Source organism: Syngnathus typhle, linkage group LG21 (genome assembly GCF_033458585.1).
Source record: "Syngnathus typhle isolate RoL2023-S1 ecotype Sweden linkage group LG21, RoL_Styp_1.0, whole genome shotgun sequence".
Taxonomy (NCBI): Eukaryota; Metazoa; Chordata; class Actinopteri; order Syngnathiformes; family Syngnathidae; genus Syngnathus; species Syngnathus typhle.
In genome coordinates, this window is record NC_083758.1 from 6,447,601 (window position 1) to 6,471,944 (window position 24,344).

The following is a 24,344-nucleotide window of genomic DNA, read 5'->3' on the forward strand; positions in this document are numbered from 1 at the left end:
CCCGACAATACCGAGCGGCGCCCGCAGTCAGACTGACGTGAGATATAATCTGCTCCGACGACGACAAGAGGCGGGAAGAAAGCGGCGCGCCATCTTTATGTACGCGACGCAATTAGCGCTTGGATACACAATGAAGCTGTCAACAACAAAGCAAAGACAACAAGCTATTGTCGGGGATGATATCTCGGATAAAACACCGAGGGTTGGGGCGGAGAATGTGACACACAAAGTGAGTGAAAGTGGAGCTTAATGCGGATGAATTACAAGGTGGCTGAGAAATCTGTAGCGCACGTCGGAAAGAAACGTGACAATGCCGGAGAAAAGAAGACAATCTTTGGTAATTGAAACAAAATGGCCGCTTTGCGCAGCTTGTTGGATTGGGTCGTCAATCTTTTAACTTTACTCATCAGAATTTAGTTCCACTCAGCAAATGAGTTCCTTTCCAACAAGAGGTCAGCCAACCTTTTTTTTTTAATGATTCCAACTGTACTTTTATTTGTTTACTGAAGCAAATCTGCCTTTGGAAATTAATTCGTCCCGGAAACTGTCCGTCTCGCCACAAGACAATGCGACATTAATGACACAATAAGTCCCAAAAAAAAAACAGAGTAGACTCATGATGTATTGTTTATCCAATTTCACGTGTATCCTTAATTTTTGTGTTTTTTTGTGTGGGGGGTGGCTAAAAAAAAAAATCACACAGTGCAGATTAATGAGGTAAACGTAATGATCTGAGATGATCAAAGACGATCGGTGTTAGGCAAAGTATAGTCACCAATTAGTAAAACAAGCACGGGGGGGAAAGGGACTAAAATATGCATCACCGTTACTGATGAAAAGACAGGGTCAGAGAGAATGGACTCATTTCACAAATAAAACCATGTGAAGCCGAGTGTGTGTGTTCTCCGGAAAAGGGGGTTGTGTACAGTATTGGGGCGTTGTTTAGATTTCCCATGTGTCCATGAGTAGAGAATGAGTGGAGTCCCTCAAGAGCGCCACTGGCTTTACTTTGATAACAATAATAAGGTAACCCTCTGGCTCACTCTTATATCGGCACAATCGCCGTTTGATCCAGAAGGAAGCTTATTATAAATTTGCAAAATTTGGAAAACGTTGCCCACGCTAACTCGAGTTCATTAGGGGAAGCTCAAGAGAGGTTAGCAAGTTTGACTTAGATGAAACTAATTTGCATAGTCATCTTTTTGCATCTAGGTAGTCACAAATGGAAAATCATCTCTATATATCTCACTTGACAATGGCAGAGAATGTCGAGCTACGTGCGACCCTGAAACCGCCGCGCGCCATATGTCGAAAATAAATGACATGTTACAGGTATGAAAGAATAGCAGGACGATGTTCAGTCATTGGTATTATGATAAATTTGTGTTTTGGGTCTTTGGACCAAATCCTGAGGCCAATATTTTTCTCCCTGGCACATTGAACTCAGATTTAAAACGGTCTAAACTAGATGGAGCAAAGCAGCCCCAGATTAAAACAAAGGCTAGCTTGTCTCGCCGACGACTATCAACATTTGTTTGGGACTTTGTTTACTTCTTGTACGAGATCAACCCCACTTTTTTTTTGTCAGCTGAGCCCTACAAATGAAGCCTCATAAGTTGCATTGGGGAGAATATATTTGAAGGACCGACAGATGTCTCCTCCTATCTGACTCATACCTGCATCTAAAAACATTTCCGTCAAGGGAGTGTGAGCTAAGCTACGGCTGTGTTATAATACGGCGTCATTTCACAATATGACGTCTGGAAATGATTGTTGTTTTCAAAACAATCGTTCACTTCATGCATTGAAATCGTTGAGCGCTTATTATAACGCTCCGTGTTTATCGACTACCTTATGTAGAGCATGAGCAATTTCACTCCAGCTAAATGAAATGATTCATCCCCCCGCCTCACTGTACCTCCCCTACTTCCTTCTTCTAATGTGCATTTTGCTGCCCACTGTACCTTGTAAATGCCACAGTGTGCCTGAGCAGAGGAGGGAAAGGGCTCAGGGGCAATCAGCGAACGTGCGGGGGCCGACCGGATGGGCTTCAGAGGCTGACAAAACTCTATCGTACGCCTGATCCCTGTCCAATTCGCTTTCACACTCGGTTAGTTTGCGTTCGGCTAAAGCGGCGGAAAACAAAAGGCGGTCATCGGCGGCGTCTTTGGTCCAAAGTTAGCTCGGCGGGGAAACGAGGGAGCGTCTGAAGAGTGATAAGTCGGCGATGACACACAATCAAGGTCAATTTTGAAGTTGTCGTTTGTCGCATTTCAAATGGTTACAACGTATTTTGTTGATATTTAAAAAACGGCAAAAATCGGACAAAACTTTCCCGTGGAAACTTTCGACATTTTGGACCAAAACAGCTAAACTGGTTCCGAAAAAAAAAGAAAGCTACAAAGTTGTCCACTCCATAGCATTATTTAATCCTTGGAAAATCCATTTTTCAGAATTCTTTCATCGTCTCCTACTTGTATAACTGGGGAACAAAGCTCGACATTTTCTCTGTTATGTTTCGACAGAACGATTCGGCCGAGTCACGGAGCCGTGGTCTGTGTTTTCGTAATTGCTCCTGATACATCAAAACTAAGCATCTCACATGTCCTCTTATTTAAAAGGTGCATCGAATCAAAATCATGCGAAACACTCTTGAGGTTTATTTCGCTGTCGTTTGTTGTTAAAAGTCTGACGTTTGAACGAGCCTAACTTGGACTCAGAATAGACCTATTGTTGCTTATCTGTATGTTAATCAGGGGGATGATGATCTTCATTTTCTTCCTCCACGCAATCCAACCTCACCGCTGCCTATTTGACTGTCATGCTACAAATTGCCTTTTTTTAAAATTTCCCTCTGGCACGTACGTACAAAAGGAGGACAGTGAAGTCAGTCTGCGACATTATTGAATTAAAGCCGAGACGCGTGTACAAACATGCTAAAGCAGCAGGTATTCCTCCCGGTCCAGCTAGCTTGGGAAAATTTGGCGGCGTGCCCCGGACCCCCTGCTGCCTGAGGCTTGAGAGTCTGGCCAAAAAACACGGAGGCAACCCCTAAAACCGGCACTCAGAGATTGACAAGACTAAATCATTGAGTCCGCAGTTATTTGTGTTTTTTCCCAGTGAATTCTTTCTAATTTGATTTATGATAATTATGACTAAAAATACACATCAATATTTTCCAGAAATTATTTTTAAAATGTATTTCCCAACTAATTCAATTTCAATCCCTCAGCTGGTCAAATATAGCTCAGACTTAAACTCCCTCTAGCGGCTGAAATGACACATTACAGTCATTTACTGCTGTCTTTTTTTTTTTTTTAACTTTGCTGTTTGATGACATAAATGCAGGATGATTGTTCCGTCCGAGGCGGAGGAGTAAGAAGGAACCACAGGAAGTTGTTGGAATATAAACAAAGCGCAATGGAGGAAGCAGGGGTCAAGACGAGCACTTCCTGTTGAATGCTCACCGAAATTCCTCTAGTTCATAATCGCGTCGTTGCATTTTGCTCATTTCCAACACACAGATTTATTCTATTTTTAAAAAATCCATCATTTTTCCTCCATTTATTCTATTTAAAGGAATCCATCATAATGTTTTATTTCCTTTTTTTTTTTTTTTTTTAAATATGACCACAATGTCATTTAGGGGTTATTAAAGTTCACACAATTGTCAGATGTCCGCTTTGGATTTAGCCCGACAAAACGTCAGCATCTGGCTAGCATTATTCAAGCATATCATGATGAATGCCGATAATCTGGTATTATTAATTGTCAAACTCAATTACAGTAATTGGGGTTATTGCTTTTCGTTCCCACACACACACACACACAATATCCCAAAAGGAAACATTCTGATTTTTAAAGCCTGTTTCCCAAAAATGCACACTCAGTTTATCTTAATTTTATATTATACGGCGGCACCGCTTCCCACACAATTCTTACTCAGGCTGCTTAAAAAGTGTTATCAGCACTTTAGAGAAGCTGCAGCGCAACCAAATTTAAAAGGGAAAGCATATGGTGAACATAAGAATGATCTCCGCAGACTTAGCGCCAATAGCATCTGTATTTTAACAGTCTATCAGCTGTGGTGAGGGAGGGGAGGGAGGGGGAGGGAGGGGGTGCAAAAAGCTCCGAGGGATTTGGGAGAAAAGGATATGATTGCATTTATGTCCCATCAAGCCGCTTGCTGGATCCAAGGGAATGCCTAATATACGTCTGTATTTGGTCACCAGCTTACATCTGTCTGCTTATGGATTTAGGAGTTCAAAAAAAAAAAAAAAAAAAAACTATTTTGTTAAAAAAAAAAAAAAGAAACGCGGCGCCTCTCAACAGAGCCAGTGACTAATAACTAAAACCGACAGGGATGGCAGTCACACGCACACACACACAGTGACAACCACGCGCAACAAAGGCGAGCAAATCTGACACATTTTCTCTGACATTCTCCTCAAGCCTCGCATATCTTACATATCCTCAACACGCCACGATTATCACATAGGTTGTTAAAGTGTGAACAACAGAGAGGATAAAAAAAAATAAATTAGTTCTTCAATAATACGTCTGCTCCGATACTACACACCGATACCACCTTACCGGTAAAATATAGTCAAGCTAGCTAAAACTCGAAAAATCACATGCTGGACAGGAATGACTTTAGATGACCCCGAAAGAACCCAATTGATCATTGTAACCCGATCGGCCGCCATGACCTTGTAAATCGGTCATCGCTCGGCCCATTGAAAAGATAAACGATTTGTTATCGTCGGCGTCCAAACGTGGAGGTGAGGTCACTGGGCCCGTCTGCCCCACGACAACACTCATTGTTCCAGTCACCCACGCGGGGCTTCCTGTTTCTGATAATAAAGGGTGGAGGGGGTTACCCGGGCCGACCCTACAATTCACCCCGAACAATTATATGTGTCAGCCGTCACCTGACGCAAAAACAGTTAAAAAAGGAAAGCTAAACTGTGGCGGGCGTGTGAATGGGTGTGTAGACTTGCGCAATTTCATTTCAGAAACATCCAAGGATTTAAACAAGGGTAGACTTTTTATATTTGTTGTATGTGTTTCACTAAAATGGATATAATGGCGTCACTATACACGATCAAACAAATGGATGTAATGGCGTCACTATACAACATCAAGCAAAAAAAAAAAAAAAAAATCCGTTCATGGCCTTGGAGATGCTTGAAAAGCGCGAGCGAGTGGCTCTTTTTCCAAAGTGTCAAAATTACAGCCACAATCAATGTTGATAATACCTCGGCTTCCTATATGCTTCCTCCTTTGCTTCTCAAAGGTAAATGGTAACAATTTTCCCCTTTCACTCTCCGCCGCTTTCTTACTCATTTGGAAAATACGGAAGGTTTTTTTTGCTTTTTTTTTTTTTTTTGTCTTTTGCCTCAACGCTGAAAGCCTTTTGACCCAGCAAGTGAGGTTTTGTTGACAGATTGATGCTTTCACACTGACATTAGCTTGATTCGTCAACGTTCAGAGGCCGCTCGACGCCCCCGTGGAACAAATGCCCTTGAATTTCACCACCCCCCCCCTCACCCTCACCCCAAATAATCCCCTTGTGCCACTCTCAGTGTAGAGCAGCGGGCAAAACGTCCACCTATTATTTGCCTTCCCGTCACTTTGTCTGCCTTCTTGCTAATCATTATATTTATCAAAGTGGCGCTTTCACCTTTTGACAGGTGCTGTTGTGGATGATGCGGATGAATAAAAAAAAAAAAAAAACGCAAGACAAGGTGGCGACACACATGCAACCTGACATTAACGGTAAAAAGACGCAGACACAATGGAAATGCAGCGCTTATGGAAAGGGGAGGAGCAACTTCTCTCAATGTATCGAGAGGATAAAGTGCAAATAAATGACTAAGGACGTTTTAATGGTTGAGTGATTATTAAAACTCAGCCCTGATTTTTGATGACTTTTAAGATAAGCAAATCAATTTAAGAATTGGCTGACATGAAGTGGATTTTTATTTTTATTTTATTTTTTTTACCAACATGGACTTACCAACTTTTTTTGTCATGGTATAAATGAATTTATTATTATTATTATTATTATTATTATTATTATTATTATTATTATTATTATTATTATTATTATTATTATTATTATTATTATTATCATCATTAATTATTATTAAGTATTATTATTATTATTACCACCTCAATGGTTAACTCATTCAGTGCCAATGACGGCTATAAACGTCAAAGCTCCATTTTAACTGATCAAAAAAACGTTCTGTCCACATAACGCCATCAATGTGCGCAAGCCAGAAGTGCAATAACATTGAGGTTTTGGAAGTGTTTGGATTCCGCAACAGAGTCATGTTGTCTTAACGTACAAACACGAGGTATTGTCGAGCCCCGCTTGCAGCGGGTCACCACCGAGGGGAGTTCAGAGGGTCCAAAACCTGCCCCCCTTGCCCAAGCACACACAAGACACCAGCTTGTCAAAGAACCCTTTATGCACTGTTCTTGGGTTTTTTTTTCTTCCACAAGAGAAACTCTCTTTATTTCTATATTGTGATAGTTAAACCACCGTATGCATACATGACTTTTTTTCTTTTTCTTTTTTCATTCAAACGAGCACATAAATGAACATTCATAAGACAGAAAGGCAAAAGGCAAACACATACGCACGGTGTCACAATTGGGTCATTTATGTCCCTCTCCGCACCCCACGTTCAGACTTGGCAGGCGGCTGACGGCTGTGTTGTTTCAGCGAACGCACTTCACATTTATGCGAAAACACAGTCGCTGTGTGCGGTTGAAAAAAAAAAAATTGTGCGGAATAAAACGTCTTTGTATTAATCGAGTTCAACTCGTGTCGAACGTGTATTTCACACTAAATTGACAAAACAGATTTGGGAGTTTTTTTTTTATGGGACGGAAGTTGTTCATTGGCCAGTTGGCCGCCACGCTCGTTGCCTAAGCTGGCACATTGCTGAGGTGGTCAGCATGCAATGGGTTACTATGTGTGTGTGTGTCCATGTGTGTGTGTGTGACTCACTCCCACCTGCAGGGAGACAGCGTGGTGCCAGCTGCCAGGCCTGGAGAGCATTAGTCAGAAGTAACATCTCTCCCTTTTGATACACATGTAGACAAATATTCGGCATACCGCTGAATAATTAGTACATTGATGTTTAACTGAGGACTTCATTTTTTAAATTATTTTTGAAAATGTTTTTTTTATTTACAATTATTGCACAATTTTCTTTTTCCATTCGTGTATTTTCACAAAATATCCGAATGACCCGTCCCATCAATCGTTAGCTTCAAAAATCAAGCGTGGCCTTGGAGAACCCCTCCCATGGCCTAAAACGAGATGAATGAAAGTGTTTCTTCTTCTCCATTACAACCCCGATGAGAAGTAAAACAGCTTTTACCACAAAGCAAATCAGGCTTTGGTGCTGAAGCTGTGTGAGTGACACTGATCTCCGGGTGAGTGTGTGCGCGCCTGATCTCCATCCATCCGTCCATCTAGCCGTCCATCCATTTACTCTAAGCTCTTAAGCAGCGCTGCTGTTCAAAAGTCTCCTAAAACTCTAAGCCAAGAGAGATAACATGAGCGGCGGGGAGGATAACGTAGATGTCATGTCAGGCGCGCACAACCGCCGCCCAGTGTTCCTCTCGTGTTAACAAAACCCATCACACCGCTGTCTGTCTGTCTATGTGAAGGCATGCGGTAATCTCTTTTTAATCACCAGCTCTTATTTACCCCCCCCCAAAAAAAAAAAAAAAAATTAATGCGTCCGAAAAGGGACAGTAGGATGATGGCGATCACCATGATGACTATGATTTTGTGATTAAATGATGCCATCAATGTGTTGTGGATTAACACGGCCATGGAAATGGATTAGTTCTGCAATGGGTTTGAGCGGCAGGCCTCCAAAGGTGCACAGTATTTTTATTTATTTTTTTAAAAAAAGAGAGAGCTTGTGGGTTTGTTTGCTGCTAGCGCCACCCTCTGGTAAATGCAGACTTGGCATTAAAAGTCATTAAGAGTTAAATGATTTGAAATTTAAAAAAATCAGTTAATATTTATATTAGTAATAAAATATTGTATTAATAAAGTAATTAATATTACTTTAATATAATACAAACATGATTTTTAGATTGATTTTTTAAATGTATGTGTTCCTTTCATTGTAAAAAATAATATATAAAATATTTAATACTAAAACTAAAAAAGCTCAACAGTAATATTACTTTAATACGATAAATGTATTTCTTTTATAACAAATGTATGTGTTCCTTTCATTGTAATAAAAAATGTATAAAATATTTAATACTATTTTTAAAATACTGCACGTTTTTAACAAGACAAAAAAAAACGGCTATCAAGTGAATGCTCAAAGGGAGGGTAAAAGAAAAGGCAAATAGGAGACAAACAGGCCCCAGAAGAGGAAGCAAAAGACGACTACACAAAGTGGCGCCGAGTTCATTAATTAGACTTTCAAATTGGACTAACTCAAGATGACAGCGCAGTTCTTGTCAAATCACATCAAGCCCCCCCGGCCAGAGGGGAGGAAAGGGCGGCCGCACATGCTCAGAGCCAAACGTGGCTCTTTGGAGCTGAATGGCTGCCATCTTCCTCTCGCTCTCCTCCGTCTCCCTTCTCCCTGGCCCTCGCTCGCTCCTTTGCCTCGAATTACATCCCGACGCCTCTCTTGTGCCCTTGCGTGAATGTCACGGGCGCCTTAACATGAAGTGACGGGACATCATCAACATCATTTTGGGGGACAAATGGAGGGTTCCTGCTTTTTGATCACAAACAATCATTTCCATGCTAAACATAAAATGTTGGGTGTTATTGTGCCACAACATTAGGGACACCTTTAATCTCGGACAGGGGTGTGTAAACTTTTGTGCTCAAGGCCCAAGTTAGAATCTTTTTTTTTTAAATAGAAAAAAAAAAAAATCCAATTGCTGTTTTAATTCAAATATTTTAACCAAATATTTAATTAGGCAAAAGCCAGAGATACATAAAATATATTTAATTATTTTATTTATATATAAAAATAAAGTGGACCAATGAACTAATTTGAAGTTGTGTTTTTTTTATCAGGTTGCATTTCTTACTCCATATTTAACTTGCTTTTGAATCCATAAAAAAAAAAGTAAGGTTGTTGTGTGAATGTAATTTATTAAGCACGATTGCATGAGACAAGTCACTTCATGCACTTTGCACAATTTTCTTTTTCCATTCTCAGTACAATGCAAGGACAGTGAAAAGATTGCATGAGAGTTAAATTTTCCAGTCCGGGTTAGACGAGGGTTGTCCAATCACTGGGTGTGCGTCCGCACTGCAAGACAAAATAAGATTGACAAGAAAAAAAAAAACTCTTGTCACTAAGCAGTAAAAGTTCTTCTCACCCAGTGCCTCTTAATTGCAAATGAGAAAAAATGAAATTAAACACCCTTGAGCAAATCGGCGAGGCGACACAACAGAGAGGAGGAATAATAACAATCACAACAAAATGTTCCCCCAATCCGTGACAGCTGCGGCGACAAATCCAATTATTTGCCTCTCATTCTGCAAATTTGTTCTAATGGTCCAAGTGAGAAAGTAAATAAACGCACGCGAAGGGGAAACAAAAGGATGTGATTTCTAATTAACTTGAAAGAGGAACAGGAAGGGCGACTTAGTAAACCCATCTTTCATCCGCAGCCTCGGACCACTCGTTTGTTTGTTGCGCAATGTTGCCGCTCGCCTCCGAATGAAATGTCAACAGATTTAAAGGCGCCGACGCGTTGTTTTGCTCGATTTTATTGTTCATTAAGCTTCCCCGGCCGGCGCTTGTCCGAGGCTTCTTCGTTTTGCGCCATCTCGGCTTTTTGAAGATCACAAAAAAATTGCTGAGGCAATAATTGGGTTTGTGCAATTACGCCGGGCTTAATGAGAGAAGGCAGGAGTTTGCCACTCGGGCCTCTATCTCGGGATGAAGCCACAAAGCACATTGTGCAAGTGCGGGGGGGGGGGGGGGGGGGTTCAGAAGGCACCCGAGCAGCACGCACATCTCTCGTGAGGCCTACATGATAGATGGAGCGCTCATCTCCTGCCTCACAGTGATTACAAAAACAATAATAAACAGATTTAGTTAACTTCTGAAAGTGAAATATTTATGATTTGTGCACATCTCTCATCTGTTGATGTTTGGGGGCGGGGGATCTGCGCCGTTGTGGGAGTGGTCAATTTGTATGATGAATAATTAAAAAAGAAATTCTGATTGAAATTTTTTCAAGGCAATACCAACCTGAATATCTGTGAGTTCCTTGCAAATACGAGCACTCAGCTGTGAACTCATGTCCTGACAGGGGATGTGTAAGCGCTATACAAAAAGACACAAAATATAAATAATAGTGCACATTTATTAGTGAAAATATTTTCGACTTATGATTATCCTACCTCTCCCAAGTAAACGATTTCCCCCACTGGGCAGATCATGCAGGCAGTGCCCGAACCGAACACCTGCTTGACGCGGCCCTGCTTGAGAGCGCCGCAGAGCTCGGCCATGTTCAGGTCGCGCTCTGATACTTTAAATTCCCCCTTTATGTAAAAGGGGAGAAAATGAGCTCAAGGGGGAAGTATGATGAAAATAAAATCAGTCACCCATTTTCTGGTGAGTTCCAGGATGCTCCGTCGGGTAATGCCTGGGAGGATGAGGCCGTTCAGAGGTGGCGTCGCAAGCTCTTCTTCTATAAATTTGAAAAGTATAGTAAAAAATATATATATATTGTGTCTGTCAAGATGGACTGACCTCCGTTGTCATTGATCCAGTGGATAAAGATATTCATGGTTCCCACTTCAGTGATTTGATGGTCCTTCCCGTACAACCACAGAACTTGTTGACATCCACAATCCTTCGCCTCGTATTGCGCAAGTAAGGTGCCACCATAGTTCCTGCCAAAAATAAGATCAATAACAACCCACGTCATGATGTGACACTAATACTAGCTTCCCACCCTCCCATCTTGCAGTCTCCGGTCCCTCCTTCCCAGGCCCGTGTGTACTTCGGGTCGGCCCACAAGGATATCTCTTTGGACGCCGTAAAGTAAGAACCCACGGGGCTCATGATGACAAACAGCAAAGCTCGGCCGGGTTTTTCTACAGCCAGAGATGGCTAGAACGCAAGGAAATATTCTTTAGTATGTGTTGATAACTTTAAATGGTGGCGACTTGGTACCTCGGTGCTGATCAATGTAGGTCTGATGTACAAACTGGTCGTGTTGGAGGAAGGGATCCAGTTCTGGTCGACTTCGACAAGTTTCCTGATACACTCGAGCAACTCTGATGGGTCGAATATCTGAAAGAGGGAGTATTGGTGTACCTCAAGGCTCAATCTTAGGTACTTTATTGTTTCATTTAAACTGTATATACATTTTTCCACCCACTTTTTTTTTTTTACATCCAACTTACTGGTAGACAAGCTCTCCTTGCGGAGATGACCATCCGTTCCATGTTGAGCATCGGCCTGAAAAGACGGACTCGATTGTCATCGCCACGGTAAGCCTTGAGACCTTCAAACAGCTGTGGAGAATAAGTTCAGATATTATTTGGAGTGTTCTAAAGTTCTTCCCTTTCTTCTCACCTGAATTCCATAGTGCAGTGATGAGCAGGCTGGGTGAAGGGACAAGTTCTTGAAAGGCCGGATGAGTGGCGCCTGCCAGCCTTCGGAGGCGTCCCACTCGATGGTCAGCATGTGGTTGGTGAAGACCGTCCCGAAGGTGCACACGTCGGGCTGGGTTACCGGAGCCGTGGGTAGCTTGATAACAAGGTCTGCTGCCTAAGCACATGTGAGTTATCATTACACGCTCATCATTTGTGTTTAATATTATTGTGTGACGCTTACTAATAAATAAATATTTAATATTATAAATATATAAATAATATTAGTGTGACGCTTATTGAACAACTATACTAATAAATAAATAAATAAATGTTCTCTACTGATTCGATTAAAATCAATCTAAATTTATTTTGAATTAAACTACCTCATTATGACACTGCCAAGAGGGATCATGTCAAATTAAACTGTACCTAATATTGAACCTTGAGGCACACTCTACTAGACAAAATGACAAGTGACCAAAGCACTTTGTTTTGTAGTTTGTTGTATGATTTTCTTTGAGCTTTATAAAACAATATGACACGAGGACAAATCTTAGCATGCGTCATAATCCCCCCCCCCCCCCCCTCACTGTTACCGCCATCCTTCCATTCACACACTGTGCTTCTCAAGTGCTTAAATGGCTATAAATACTATATGAGCATGCTGTGTCTGTCTTCCAGTGAAAGTAGATAAGGCCCACTGAGCCTTTTGTACCACTCAGGGACCAAATATTTGTTAGGTGGTCTGAGCAAAAAAAAAAAAAACACACACAATGTCCATGAAGTTGGTTCACACTAAATGAAAGTGTGTGTTGTGAGTAGCCTAATCTCCACCAGATAGCTTCGGCTACTTAGTGTGAACTGGGACAGTGGATTTTGCTGAGAGCAATAAGGACACTCGTTCCGACTCTGATGGAGTTACTTCTCAATAAAACTGCTGGATGATATTTTCCAGGCAGATATTTTAGATTCTTCTTTGGGGATTTTTTTTTAAAAGTGTGAATCATCACGATGTTGCAACTGAGGGTAGGTGCTTTACTTTGTCCACTATAAAGCATCAAAGTATACCTTGAAGCTATGAATTCTGCAATCACCGTTCCTGGTTGGCACCTCCATGCTGAGAACACTAAAAAATGTCAAAATAAACACAGATATATGGATTTTATATTTGTTTTTGTTAGAATGCCAATTTTGGCCACATTGCACAATATAATGATCTAATATGGTTCTTAATTTTTTTACTCCAAGCCCCATTTTGACTGATTTTTGAAAATTAATTTTTAATTCTGTTCCCCAACTCCTCGCTACCTGTTCATTTTAATCCAAAAGTATTTTATTGTAACGTTTACCTGCAAGCAGGATAGAGGTCAAGCAATTTTGAGAAATTCAATCAAGTTTCAGATGAAGGTAAACCTTTTGGAATTATTTACATAATCACTGTGATGTATCCATATATTCTTATTTACCTGAAATGGAAAAGCAGTCAGGTTGAATTTGGAATGCGTCCGCCCGACTGTTTTGCTGACAGACTTTTGATTTTTAGGAAACGTTACGTTTGTTCCGCCTTGTTGTTCTTACCGCTTCCTACCACAGAGTGGTGCTGTTGGCTGACGTGTTTTTTTAGAGCGCTCTCCTAATGCGCATGCGCGAGAAGACAACGGTGAGCTTGATTACCAATCGAGCTCGTTCAGGTAACGACAATTTATTTTTGTCTTTGGAGCTTGTTTAAGGTAAGGTTATTTTTTTTGTCGACTTTTTCAGGGGTTTATTTGATATTTGATTGACTGCTTGCTTGGTAGGGGGAAAAACAATTTTTAGAAGAAGTCTTTCTTGACTTTTTGCACAGCAAACCTTGTTATTTAAATACAAAATATATCTTTTATGTTGTGTATTAATGAATGCATCTTATAGAAGCCCTATGATTGTTTTAATGTTTGAACATTAACGGAATTTATTTTAATTACCCGCACCTGATGTCTGAAGGCTTTTTCATTTAAATGATTTAATATTTTTATTTTCCATTTATTTTGCTATTGTGGGAATGATTTAAAATGTCGATTTTCTCTGTTTAATCAGAATTCAAGTTAATCCAAGTCAAACTTTTATGTAAATATGGAGCTCTTAAATCAAGTCAATCCTGCAAATGTTTTTTTCCACATTTTCATATACTGAGTGGACTATAAGCAGCTAGTTTACATTTATTTATTATTTCTACATCACCCAACTTGCGTGTCCCCAGACTCCAACCACACTTGATCATGGCCTACACAATCCAGCCAACACGCCGCCACAACCCGGTGGACAGCATCTGCCGCAAACTTCAGACCATCCAGTGGCGGGGTGACCGGGAGCCCAATACCCCCTTCAGAATCCCCAAACTGTCCTCCAGCAGCTACGACAGCCCTCAATGCGGCCTCAGGCGTAACCTGGAAGCCATCTTGAAGAAAGGAGTCCACGGGCGAAAGGAGAGTCCCAATTGTGCGCCATCTCAGAAGAACATGGATCCCGCCGTTCCATCATCTCCGGCGAACATCACCTACAGCATCACTAGTGTTGGCAGAAGTGGAGTAAAACCATTCAAGCAGAAGTACTGCTCCACTCCCAGTACCACACGTGAGACCAAAGACTCCCCTTACTTCACTTTCACACAAAGCGGACCCCAATCGGTAGATTCCGATAAACCAGCTCTCTCTCGTACCTTCACCCCGATTCGGGACTCCGTCTCGTATGAGCTGAACTTCAGCCCCGGTAGCACGGCTAGCTCCTCGGAAGCCGAGCTGCCCTACCCGGCTTTGGTTGTCAGGAAGCTCTCACTAGAAGATGGAGGTAAGAAAAAAAGAATTCAGATTTTGAAAAGCTGCCATGTGGAAAATAGTTGACCTTTACATAACGTGTAATTTTCCGCCTTTTGTCATTGGCCGCCTTGGGGTGGGAACCCGCGTCATGTGCTCGCTTAGAAAAGACGCCGGCTTCTGAGAGCGACAACATGGCAGAAGTTAGCCTCATCTGCGAGGAGAATCTCCTCGACACTATCTTCCACGCTTGTGACACGCAGCGTCGAGGTAATTTCTCCAGGCTCATCTTAAAAGATGAATGATCCCGTATTATTTTGATATCTTCTATCAGGGAAGGTGTACGTGTCCCACATTGTGGACTTCTTGCGGCACACCACCAGCCGCACTTCGGAGGACCGAGGACTGGCGGAGCTCTGCAACATGCTGGATCCCGAACGCAAAGACGTTTCCATCGACCTGGACACGTATCACGCCGTCATGAGGGAGTGGATCGACGACTGCCGTAACAACAGGTGAAGGAACGACGACTCTTCATCGGTGCTCGTTAACAACGCCGTGTTTTTATTTTTTTGCCAGGGAGGAGTCATCAGAAGATGGAACCCAAGTCAACGCTGGTATTTGTCCCAGAATTATATTTTTTTTAGGACCTATTTTTCTTCTGATGGTGTCCTTTTGTGTCGTAGCCAGGAGGACCATCAACATGACGTCAGGAAGCTTGGAGGGCTTTGGAGGCGACGCGTCAAAAGCAGAATTGTACGTTGAGATAATGAGTCACCTTCAAAGCTGAAATGATATCTTTTTTTTTCCTCCAGTGAAACATCTGAGCTGGTTTACTGCCTCGCCGACCTCCAGATGAGCAACCAGAAGCTCCAGGAGGAGGTGAAGAAGCTCAAACAGACGGTGGAGGTCATGGAGGAGAGCAACCAGAAGCTGGCGGATGAGAACGAGGTGTTGCGCAACCAGATTAGAGCGTAAGATGTCCTCATGGCTGCCAGATGTTTTCCAGCTCTCACCCCCCCCCCTCGTTTCTCTGTTCCATAGTCACCAGCAGCTAATCCACAAAGAGAAGATGCTGCATGACGAGGTGGAAGAAATGAAGGCCGCTCTGAGCTGCACGGAGGAAGACAGAGCTCTCGCCTCCGCACGAAGCAAACACGTGGTCGGACCAATCTCGCCGCTCGCCAACTGCCGCGCGCAGGAAAAATAAAACTGCTTCCTTGTTTTCCAGGAGAAAGAAAACCAAGATCTCATCGCCAAGATTGCTTCAATCGAGGACGAGGTAGATTTTTTTTTTTTAATTTTGTTTAAGTTGCGTGGCTAAATCTGATGGCTTTGCAGAACTTCAAGGTCACCATGGAGATGGACAAGCTTCAGAAGAGAATAGCCGAGCTCTGTGACATCAACGATGACCTTGAGGTTAGCAATTTAAATTTTTTTTGCTCCTATTCATCGTTTTGGGTCTCTCAATAAATGCGGCTTGCGTAACGCCGATGTCCTCGTCCTTAGGTGCAGATCCACTCTTTCGATACAGTCATCACTGAAAAGGAATCTCTTATACAAGAGGTCATTGTCCTATTCAATTTATTTTATTTATTTCATTGAGGTCTTGCAAATTTTTATTTTATTTTTTTTTACACAGAGGACCAGACAGATAGAAGATCTCAAAGCGGCAGTGGAAGAATATTCGTCCATCACGGAGGTCGGGGTTTTCAAATCAATCCAATTTTTTTGCAAATGTTTTACGTATTGCCTATTTTTGACTTTCAGTTACTAAGGGCCGACAAGAGCAAATTGGAGAACCACATGCAGGTGATGCATCAAGATCTTTCAGGGTGAGTTTGGAATAGAAACTGTGCCATGAGACATTATCAGGTGTGCCTCAGGGAAATTTTTTAAATCAGAAAAGTGGCATGATCACCAAAAACACACATTTGAATAGCTTCACAGATCTCATTGATAAACACAATGAATAGGGGCTGAGGATTGATCCCTGGGGAACTCCGCATACACTTGATGTTTTTTTCAATCTCCTTGTATGATCACTTATATCAATATGTGACTCCAAGCAGCGCTGGAGTTTCCCTTTCGGTGGCCTACAGACTGAACCAGAACGCTTCAGGATCCCTGCAGACCGAGCTGGCCTTGGCTCAATCGCCACTGGAGGTCAGCATTTCACAGACGTTGCCGAATTTCGATGACTATAAATGTTCGGCTCTGTTTTTTAGAACGTGTGCTTCGCCTCGCCGCTGGACGAGACTCTGGACAAGGAGGTTCTGCTGATGATGCACGGACCCAGCCCTGACATCATGGCTTTGGAGTTCAAGAAGCTCCTCAACAGACTGGTAATTTTTTTTCCCCAGCCTTCCAAAAAAAAAAAAAAAAAAAAAAAACCTGTTAATCACTATATTATGTCATATCTGTAGAAAAACGATTTCAGAGAAGACACCAACACAGTCGTGTCCACGCTGAAAGCTTTGCTGAGTGAGCACACAGAACCAAGCGGCGACATCCAAACCAGTCTTGAGGTTCTGTTGCACATTTATCTCCAGCCCAGTTCTGTTTCCCACACACCATTGTATAACTCAGCTCTGTTTATTTATTGTAGCGTGAACACAGCTCGCTCTTGACTATCCTCCTCTGTTGTTCCCCCACTCTGCATTCATTAGGCACGTTCGGCCATACTGCCGTTAACACACACACACACACACGGTTGAGTGCCGGTCAAAGTGAAGAGTCAGCTTCATGGAGATAATCTTTCTGGTCTTGTATTTCGACAGGCGGTCCAGGTAGAGCTTGACGCCACAAGAGAAGACTGGGCTTTGAGCTTGGACCAGCTGGCGCAGTACACCGACTCCATCGAGAAGGAGCTGGTCAAAATGGCCGGGAATATGAGGAGGTCACGAACGGAGATCCTGCATCTTTCAGTCAGGTAGTCTTTGGTTTTAGTCTTTTTCTGATTTGTGTGTTGTCTCGGTTCAGTAGGGGGGAGGACCTCAAAGAGGCCCGGCTCACTATGTTTGGGTTAGGGCCAATTCTGGGCTTCAGCATGATTGTGTACAATGGCAGAGCTAGGATTTTTTTTTTTCCCCCAACCTAAAAAATTCTTCAGAAAGAGCTGATGAAGATTCATTAGATGTAACTGTTGGAAATGGGAGGAAAAATTCCTGGAAAAATCTAAAAAGTCATATTTCTTTTGGTCTATTATTTCAGGGGGGGGCCCTGCCCCTGCGCCCCTCCCCCTTAGCGCTGCCACTGACTGTACTGATAAATTAACTTCCCGAATGAGTGCTTGTGTATGTTCTACTTTTTCTACTTTTTGAAAATCCCCCAAACTGGTTTAAAACCTGCTGTTAGTGTAAATGTGTGTGCGTTCACAATATGTGCGTGTGTGAGGGTGCACCGCTATATAAGGGTCACTGTGGTTCAGTCCCAGCCCAGTCAGAGAGGGGTCAGACTGCTGCTCACAAACTCAACCACAGTATTAGACAATTTGGAGGATTTAAAAATAAGTGCTGTGGGCCAGTTGGAGAACTGGCGCTGGTCACCCTGGGAAACAAAATGGGACACTGCATGGGCCTGCGGATTGGGTACAGTATGTCGGCACGATATTGCTTTCTAGGAGGTCCCGCTGTTGGACTTGTACTTGATGGAATGTGTTTTGTCGTGCAGGGTGCAGGATCAGGAGAACCAGAAGCGGCAGCTCGGTGAAGAACTGGAGCAGCTCAAGACCCCTCAAGATAGCAGAGAAGCTTCGTGCCAGACACCCGGACCTGAAGAAGAGGTCAGTTGGAGGCGGGGAGATTGCGTTGAGGTTTTTCTGATCCATCTCGTTCTTTTTAAGACCGGGGAAGACCTGGAATGGGATGAGGAATACGCCCTTCAAGATTTCCTGAAAAACGAAATAGCGGGGAGCGGGACGGACGTCGGACAGACGGAAGACGAGAGGTGGACGGTTGTGAACGGATCGGGCGAAGGGGAAGCGAGGAACTCGTCCACTCCTGTGTCGGCCAAACCCAAAGACAGTCAATGTCTTGCAGGTAAGTCAAATATTATTTTTGTCATGTGAAGGTTTATAAATTTTTTTTGGAGTCAGTTAGGGATTAGATCACACATCCGTCTGTAATCCTTGAATTCAAGGACGCTCAGTCAGCCTTGACTCAGTTCGCAGACGTTTGGGAAGCCGGTGTAAGAAGACCCCTGCCTTCTATGGCGGTTCCAGTCCGAGCGCTCGTGTATGTGTGTGTGAAGGAAAATGTGTGTGTGTCAAAACGTCTTCCTCAAGGTCCTTCTATGGCCAGGTGTGAAGCTGTCTCAGCGAGCAGTAATCCTCTTCATTCCTGTCTTGCATGAGTGGCTGGCAGGCAGAGACATAAGAAAAAAAATTTGCGAACAGGCACTAATGCCACTTTGGCCTAAGGGGATGAGATTCGGACTCCTCGGCCCCTCCCTCTCTCCTCAAATGAGCTTTTATGGAAGAAGGTGGGGTTAGCATTTGGATGGCATTCAATTTCTTTTTTTGTGTGTTGCAGGAACTCCTGAAGTAAGGGTGAGCCAACCTTGTTTGCAGGTAAAATGATTTTTGGCACCATACACACACCATATTGCAGTTAATGTTCATAAAAATCCATCCATTGCATATTTAAATGTCTTCTATTTTTGAATTTAAAAAAAAAAAAAAAATCCAGATATATTTTTTATTTATATTTTATATTTTTAATATTTTTTTATTTATATATTTTATATTCAGATATAAATTAAGAGTTAATGTTGATACAAATCCGCCTGCAGCCATTCCATTTCAAACATTGTCTTCTATTTCTGAATCCGTGTTTTTTTCTTTTTTTTTTTCCCCTCAGAACGAGGCAGCGGTACCGTCGGACGCCCACTCGCAAGCTGTCAGCTCCGAGCACCCAGCGGCGGATGCCCCGTCCCACTCAGAGAGCCACGGTAAGACCGCCGCTCAGCTCAGATAATAAAAAAAAAAGCAGCATAGAAAATTGATTGTTGAATAAATATGCCGTTAATATTTATTTTTCGGGGGCGGGGGGGGGGGGGGGTTTTTTGCACAGAGACAGAAACCACATCGTCTCAGTCCGTAACGCAGAACCTGAGCACCTCATCTGATCAGGACCCAACTAAGATGCCGACGACAACGGAAAATCCACCAGATGAGGTCACGCCGACAAATGAGAGGTGAAAAATTGATCACCATTTTTCCCCATCATTTCCCTTTGACAAGATCCTGGCCCACATTTGCTAGTCAAAGGCTTTCCTGTCTGTGGGAGGAGTTGCACTGGCCAAATAGTTTCTCCGCTGCCATGCTTTGCATAGCATCAGCCCTGCCGACAACGCCTAAAAATGGAAGCTGTGAATTGATAAAGTTCTTGAAATGGAGTCTTCTGCACACAGCGTCCAGCCGCTCGGCGAGGACCACGAGGGAGGAAGCGAGGAGGCCGAGGTAATATCTCACGAGAAACCTTTCTCAATGTGAAAGGGAAACTGCTTCCTCTATTCTACTTCCTCTGCTCTCATTCCGCCACTTTGCTTTTAGTGTGTTTTGAAATTGCTTTTTTGTTTTTTAAAACCGGGCATTATGTACTTTTACGCTATTGCGCAATATCCTGTTGTGTGTGTCAGAACGCTCACCTTACTCCATCGTGCGAATGTTCACACAAGCGGGCGGTCCACCTCCGCCACTTAGCGCCGTGCTAGCGTTGGCGTGTCTCCACACACACACACACACACACACACACGTAGTTGCAGAGCTCTCCATTATGTAACAATTCAGCCAAATGCATCTCTTCCACACACAAACGGGAACAGGTTAGCTCCGTTTCTTACTTTGGTAACTTCTTCAGATGCTGAACCGGGACCAGTCCTCACCCAAACCTGCAGGGGACACGTGAGTACCGTCAGAACCTGGCTTCTGTGGTGGATCTGCGGTGTCGACGGCGACGTTGTGTTTTTTTTTTTAGTTCGAGTCCGCTTCCTGTGTTGGTCGAAGAAGAGGAAAGCAAGCAGGAGGGCAACGCCGTAGTGTTAACCCAACAAGCCGCCATGGCAGGTAGGAAACCCGGGGGACGGTTCTAGCATGTGAGTACTAGTTTTGGCACCCACGTGCGTTTTCCTCAAGGGACAGAACCGCTGGACGGCATCGACCCAACCGCTCAGACTGACCGTCAGCAGGGAAACGCATCGGGGGTGCAGAACGGCCAATCGGAAAGCGGCAAGACGAGTAAATCGGGAGAAAATAAGAAAGAACTTGTAAGATTGAGCCGATCTGCTCTGTGAGGTTAAAATTGTACGACCTAAATGGTTGCTCTGGACCTGAAGGAGTCACAAGAGGCGGACGCCACAGAAGAACCAAAAGCGGAGCAGGCCAAACCCGAAGCCGAGTCGCCGAGCATCTCCGCTCGGACCGACTCGTGCGAAGAGGATAAGCAAAGGTAACACAATATTTACATCTACTAATAATTCGGCTAATTGCTCTTGTTGTCTTTTTCAGCAGCCTGTCAGCCAACGACAAGGAGATTGAGGTGAAGCACATTTTGGAAGAATGAAGAAAATCCCAGCCGTTTAATTTTTGTCTTTATTTTTTCTCAGTCCGAGTTCCAACGTTTGGCTCTGGGCTTCAAGTGCGACATGTTTACATTAGACAAGAGACTCCGGCTGGAGGAGCGTTCCCGCGATCTGGCCGAGGAGAACGTCCGAAGGGAGGTGTCCAGCTGCCAGGGATTACTTCAGGTCCAAAATTTCGGTGGTGTCCAAACTGCGGCATGAGGGCCATTTGCGGCCCATTTAACAGTTCAACATTTTTTTTTGTTCTAGGCTCTGACTCCTTTATGTGAAGATGACAACCAATCAATGGAGATCATCAACAGGCTCCAGAAGAACCTGGATATCCTCATCCAGTCCATGACCCGAGTGTCAAGTCGCTCCGAGATGCTCGGAGCCATCCATCAGGTATGTGTGTCGCTAAAAAGGTTTTTTTTGGAGTAATCATTGGGGACTTGGCAGGAAAATCGTATCGGTAAGGCGGTGGAAGTGATGATTCAGCACGTGGAGAACTTGCGGCGGGTCTACACCAAGGAGCACGCCGAGTTACTGGAACTGCGGGAAGCGCTCACGCAGAACGAGAGGTCGTTCGGATCGCACTTCGACAGAGGTCAGCTCCGTTGCGTTAGAAACACCCCGGATCACTTTCGCTGACAACCATTTTTTTTTCCAGATGAATTCCGCGGCAAGAAACCGACAACATCACAATACTACAAGGTGCAAACTCGCCTAATCGCATCCACATATGTGTATAAAGTTGTGTTGACTTCATTTTGGCCCCGCCCCCCTCGCATATAACCACCCAGTCATCAACCCGCCGGGTTAGCATAGCAGCAATTCCTCGCTCTGCTGGAGGCAACATGCACTACGACATGGTGAGGATTTCTTTTAATATCACTCCATTTGATGTTTCCTTTTGTAATTAATGTTCTTCTCCTGCCCACTCCAGACCAAACTACAAGACGGTGCGGAAAGCGAAGCTGAAAGACTCACCAGGAGATCTCCATGGTGAGTGTTCCCGTTCATCTCGATGTGACTAAAGCTATAATTATGTCACTCTGAATTTTTACGTAAAGCCATTAGAGTCACTCGAAATGACTTTCCTCGCGCGACAGAGCCGCGGGAGTTCGGGTTGTTTATAACCTTCCGTATCTATATGTTGGTAATGGTGGTTTCCAGGAATGTGGCGGGAAAGAACATGGCGCGTCCCCCACTTAAACGCTTTGTTAGCTCTGGCGCCTGGGTTGACACTGAAGAATCCTCTGTCATGATGAAGGGGTAAGGAAGGTCTCAGTGTTAGCTGCCGGTTGTGTTCTGAGAGTCCAAATTGAAACGAGCTTGGAACCGGCATCGACGCCGCCATCTTTTATGTTCCGTGTTGCATGTTTGGTGTCGGGGAAGATATAATTTGTGTTTTGTTTTTAAGCAAGAATCACTTTTTTGTGTGTCTGCTAAATGTCTATTAGCAATAGCATTTTCCCGCTATGAGGTTTTTATTTTAATTGTTTTTCCATTGTTTCATCAATTGTTTTTAGCAATAGCATTTTTCCGCTAATTGTTTTTCCATGTCTTTTAGCAATAGCATTTTTCCGCTATAATTCGAGGGGGTTTCTGCAATTGATTTTCATATGTTTACAATATATTTACCAGATGCACGACTAATTACTAATGACCGGGATGTTTCTGGTATTTTATTAAAAAAAAAATGCTTTTTTTTTTCCATGTCTATATTAGCAATAGCATTTTTCCACGATAATTATTATATTTTTGCAATTGATTCTCATATATTTAGAGTATATTTACCAGATGCACGACTAATTACTACTAACCGAGATGTTTCTGGTATTTTATACAAAAAAAATTGACAGATTTTTGAGTCACTATTGGCAAAGCTATTAGCATAAAGTCACTGTTCATGCCCGGTTGGCGCGGCGTGCCCACAGGACGGCGCCCAATAACTCCGACCCCCAGCCAGTCGAGAAGCTGGAAGAAGCCACGCCGGAGAGGAGGAGGTCCAGTCTCAGTGAGCTGGGCAGCAAAATCACCTCGCTCATTCTGCCCCTCAAGACGTTAGTTTGCCTCTACGCCAATTTAAAACAATGGAAGAGTTCATCATTTCGGTTCTTCGGTTGGAAATGATGAAAGTCTTCCATGTTCTTCTGGGCTTTTGCGTTTTCATTTCTGCTCCGATTTGTGTGCCGTCTTGCATGTATCTCAAGTCGTGTCTTCCAAGATCTTCTAATAGTTCTCAAGTCAACCATTTTCTTCTGCTTTCCTCCTTTCACGTCCTTCAGAAGTCAGGATGAACTCTTTGTAATGCTGTAAGTGGACGGCATGCGAGTTTATGTGCGTCATTGGCCCGCCTGACTCATCATGAAGTGTTTTAAAGCCAAACCCCGGCGACATTTTCTCCCACTTTTCCCTGCGCTTGATTCTGCTGCCAGCATTTCAAGTACTTCCTGATGAGCAATTTTTTTTTTTCCATCTTTATCATCAAGCTTCTCGACTGCATGCCTTTCTGCCATCTTTCTCATCCCATCATCTCATTTGCTAAACGTCGCTTCTCCCATCCAGTCCAAGCTCCTCATCCAGCCCGGTGTCTTCGGACCAAGGTCTGTCCCAATCTCTGGTCCATAGCCTGACATCCACACGAGCGACGGCGGCTGAGGTAGCCCGAGGCAGCAGGGGGCTCTGGCTTTGGTTAGCCATGGTGCTAATCCTCGTGGGTAGGTTCGCTCATACCACAATTCAGAAAAATAGGATATCTACGTGCTAACGGTGTCACCTCGTTAGGTCTCCTGGCCTTGTTGGCCAATCTGGTGATGCAACCGGCAGTAGACGCTGCCCCAGCGGGCACCGGTGACTCCTGGATGGCCATCCAACAGTTGCTCTGGCCTTACACGGGCCTCCGACACAACGGACAGCCCCCGGTTTAGCCCCCCTACCGCCACTTTCGGACCTTATGTTGATGAGGCCTCCCCCCCCGTGCACTTTGGAAGGGTGGTGACTGCACGCGTCAGTATCGGGCCGCTACCCGGAGCCTTAAATTCCCACGTTGTCCGATTTATGTCGTTAGCACACGTCTGAACCGTTCAAGGACCGCTTAATGGTAATTCTATTCATGTCCTTGGCAGAGAACTTTTTAAAGCTGATAAACACTGGTAATAAAAACATTGTAAGTGTTTTTAAAAACTATTTATGACTACTTTTGGAGTGAGTGATATGTGAATTTATTTAACTGTGACAGTCTTCACCACCAAATTTATTTTTTGCCTGTTTTGCTGTGGTTGTCATTGTTTTCAACTTTTATATGTTCCCAAAGATGCTTGAAAATTTGAATGAATAAAGTAGACAATATTATAATATAATCT

General features: G+C 43.4%; 2 protein-coding genes across 7 annotated transcripts; one reads left to right on the forward strand and one right to left on the reverse strand.

Moving 5' to 3' along the window:
- Window positions 1-9,163: 9,163 nt before the first annotated feature.
- Window positions 9,164-12,760, reverse strand: bcat1 (branched chain amino-acid transaminase 1, cytosolic). Its single transcript, XM_061269349.1, has 10 exons — window positions 12,692-12,760; window positions 11,604-11,798; window positions 11,432-11,542; window positions 11,199-11,318; window positions 10,978-11,135; window positions 10,773-10,915; window positions 10,625-10,710; window positions 10,421-10,561; window positions 10,269-10,343; window positions 9,164-9,317 (listed from the first exon to the last, which is right to left on the reverse strand). The coding sequence occupies exons 1-10, from the start codon at window positions 12,737-12,739 to the stop codon at window positions 9,279-9,281; spliced, it is 1,116 nt and encodes a 371-aa protein (XP_061125333.1). The 5' UTR covers window positions 12,740-12,760; the 3' UTR covers window positions 9,164-9,278.
- On the forward strand, window positions 11,667-24,341 carry lrmp (lymphoid-restricted membrane protein). 6 transcript variants are annotated; one of them, XM_061269330.1, is made up of 38 exons: window positions 11,667-11,808; window positions 13,863-14,449; window positions 14,581-14,685; window positions 14,750-14,930; window positions 14,995-15,032; window positions 15,102-15,171; window positions 15,231-15,389; window positions 15,460-15,577; window positions 15,647-15,697; window positions 15,757-15,834; window positions 15,925-15,981; window positions 16,058-16,117; window positions 16,186-16,250; window positions 16,485-16,581; window positions 16,644-16,760; window positions 16,842-16,943; window positions 17,196-17,347; window positions 18,088-18,199; window positions 18,260-18,455; window positions 18,948-18,985; window positions 19,275-19,365; window positions 19,488-19,611; window positions 19,828-19,876; window positions 20,277-20,320; window positions 20,394-20,482; window positions 20,552-20,682; window positions 20,752-20,864; window positions 20,924-20,954; window positions 21,022-21,162; window positions 21,247-21,381; window positions 21,436-21,583; window positions 21,647-21,690; window positions 21,780-21,848; window positions 21,923-21,981; window positions 22,153-22,251; window positions 22,917-23,042; window positions 23,548-23,699; window positions 23,767-24,341. In XM_061269330.1, the coding sequence occupies exons 2-38, from the start codon at window positions 13,882-13,884 to the stop codon at window positions 23,907-23,909; spliced, it is 4,152 nt and encodes a 1,383-aa protein (XP_061125314.1). In that variant the 5' UTR covers window positions 11,667-11,808; window positions 13,863-13,881; the 3' UTR covers window positions 23,910-24,341. The 6 variants fall into 6 exon arrangements, with proteins under 6 accessions (XP_061125314.1, XP_061125315.1, XP_061125317.1 ...); XM_061269331.1 differs by lacking the exon at window positions 11,667-11,808 and having other exon boundaries at window positions 12,811-14,449; window positions 20,927-20,954; XM_061269333.1 differs by lacking the exon at window positions 11,667-11,808 and having other exon boundaries at window positions 12,811-14,449; window positions 16,488-16,581.
- Window positions 24,342-24,344: the final 3 nt, after the last annotated feature.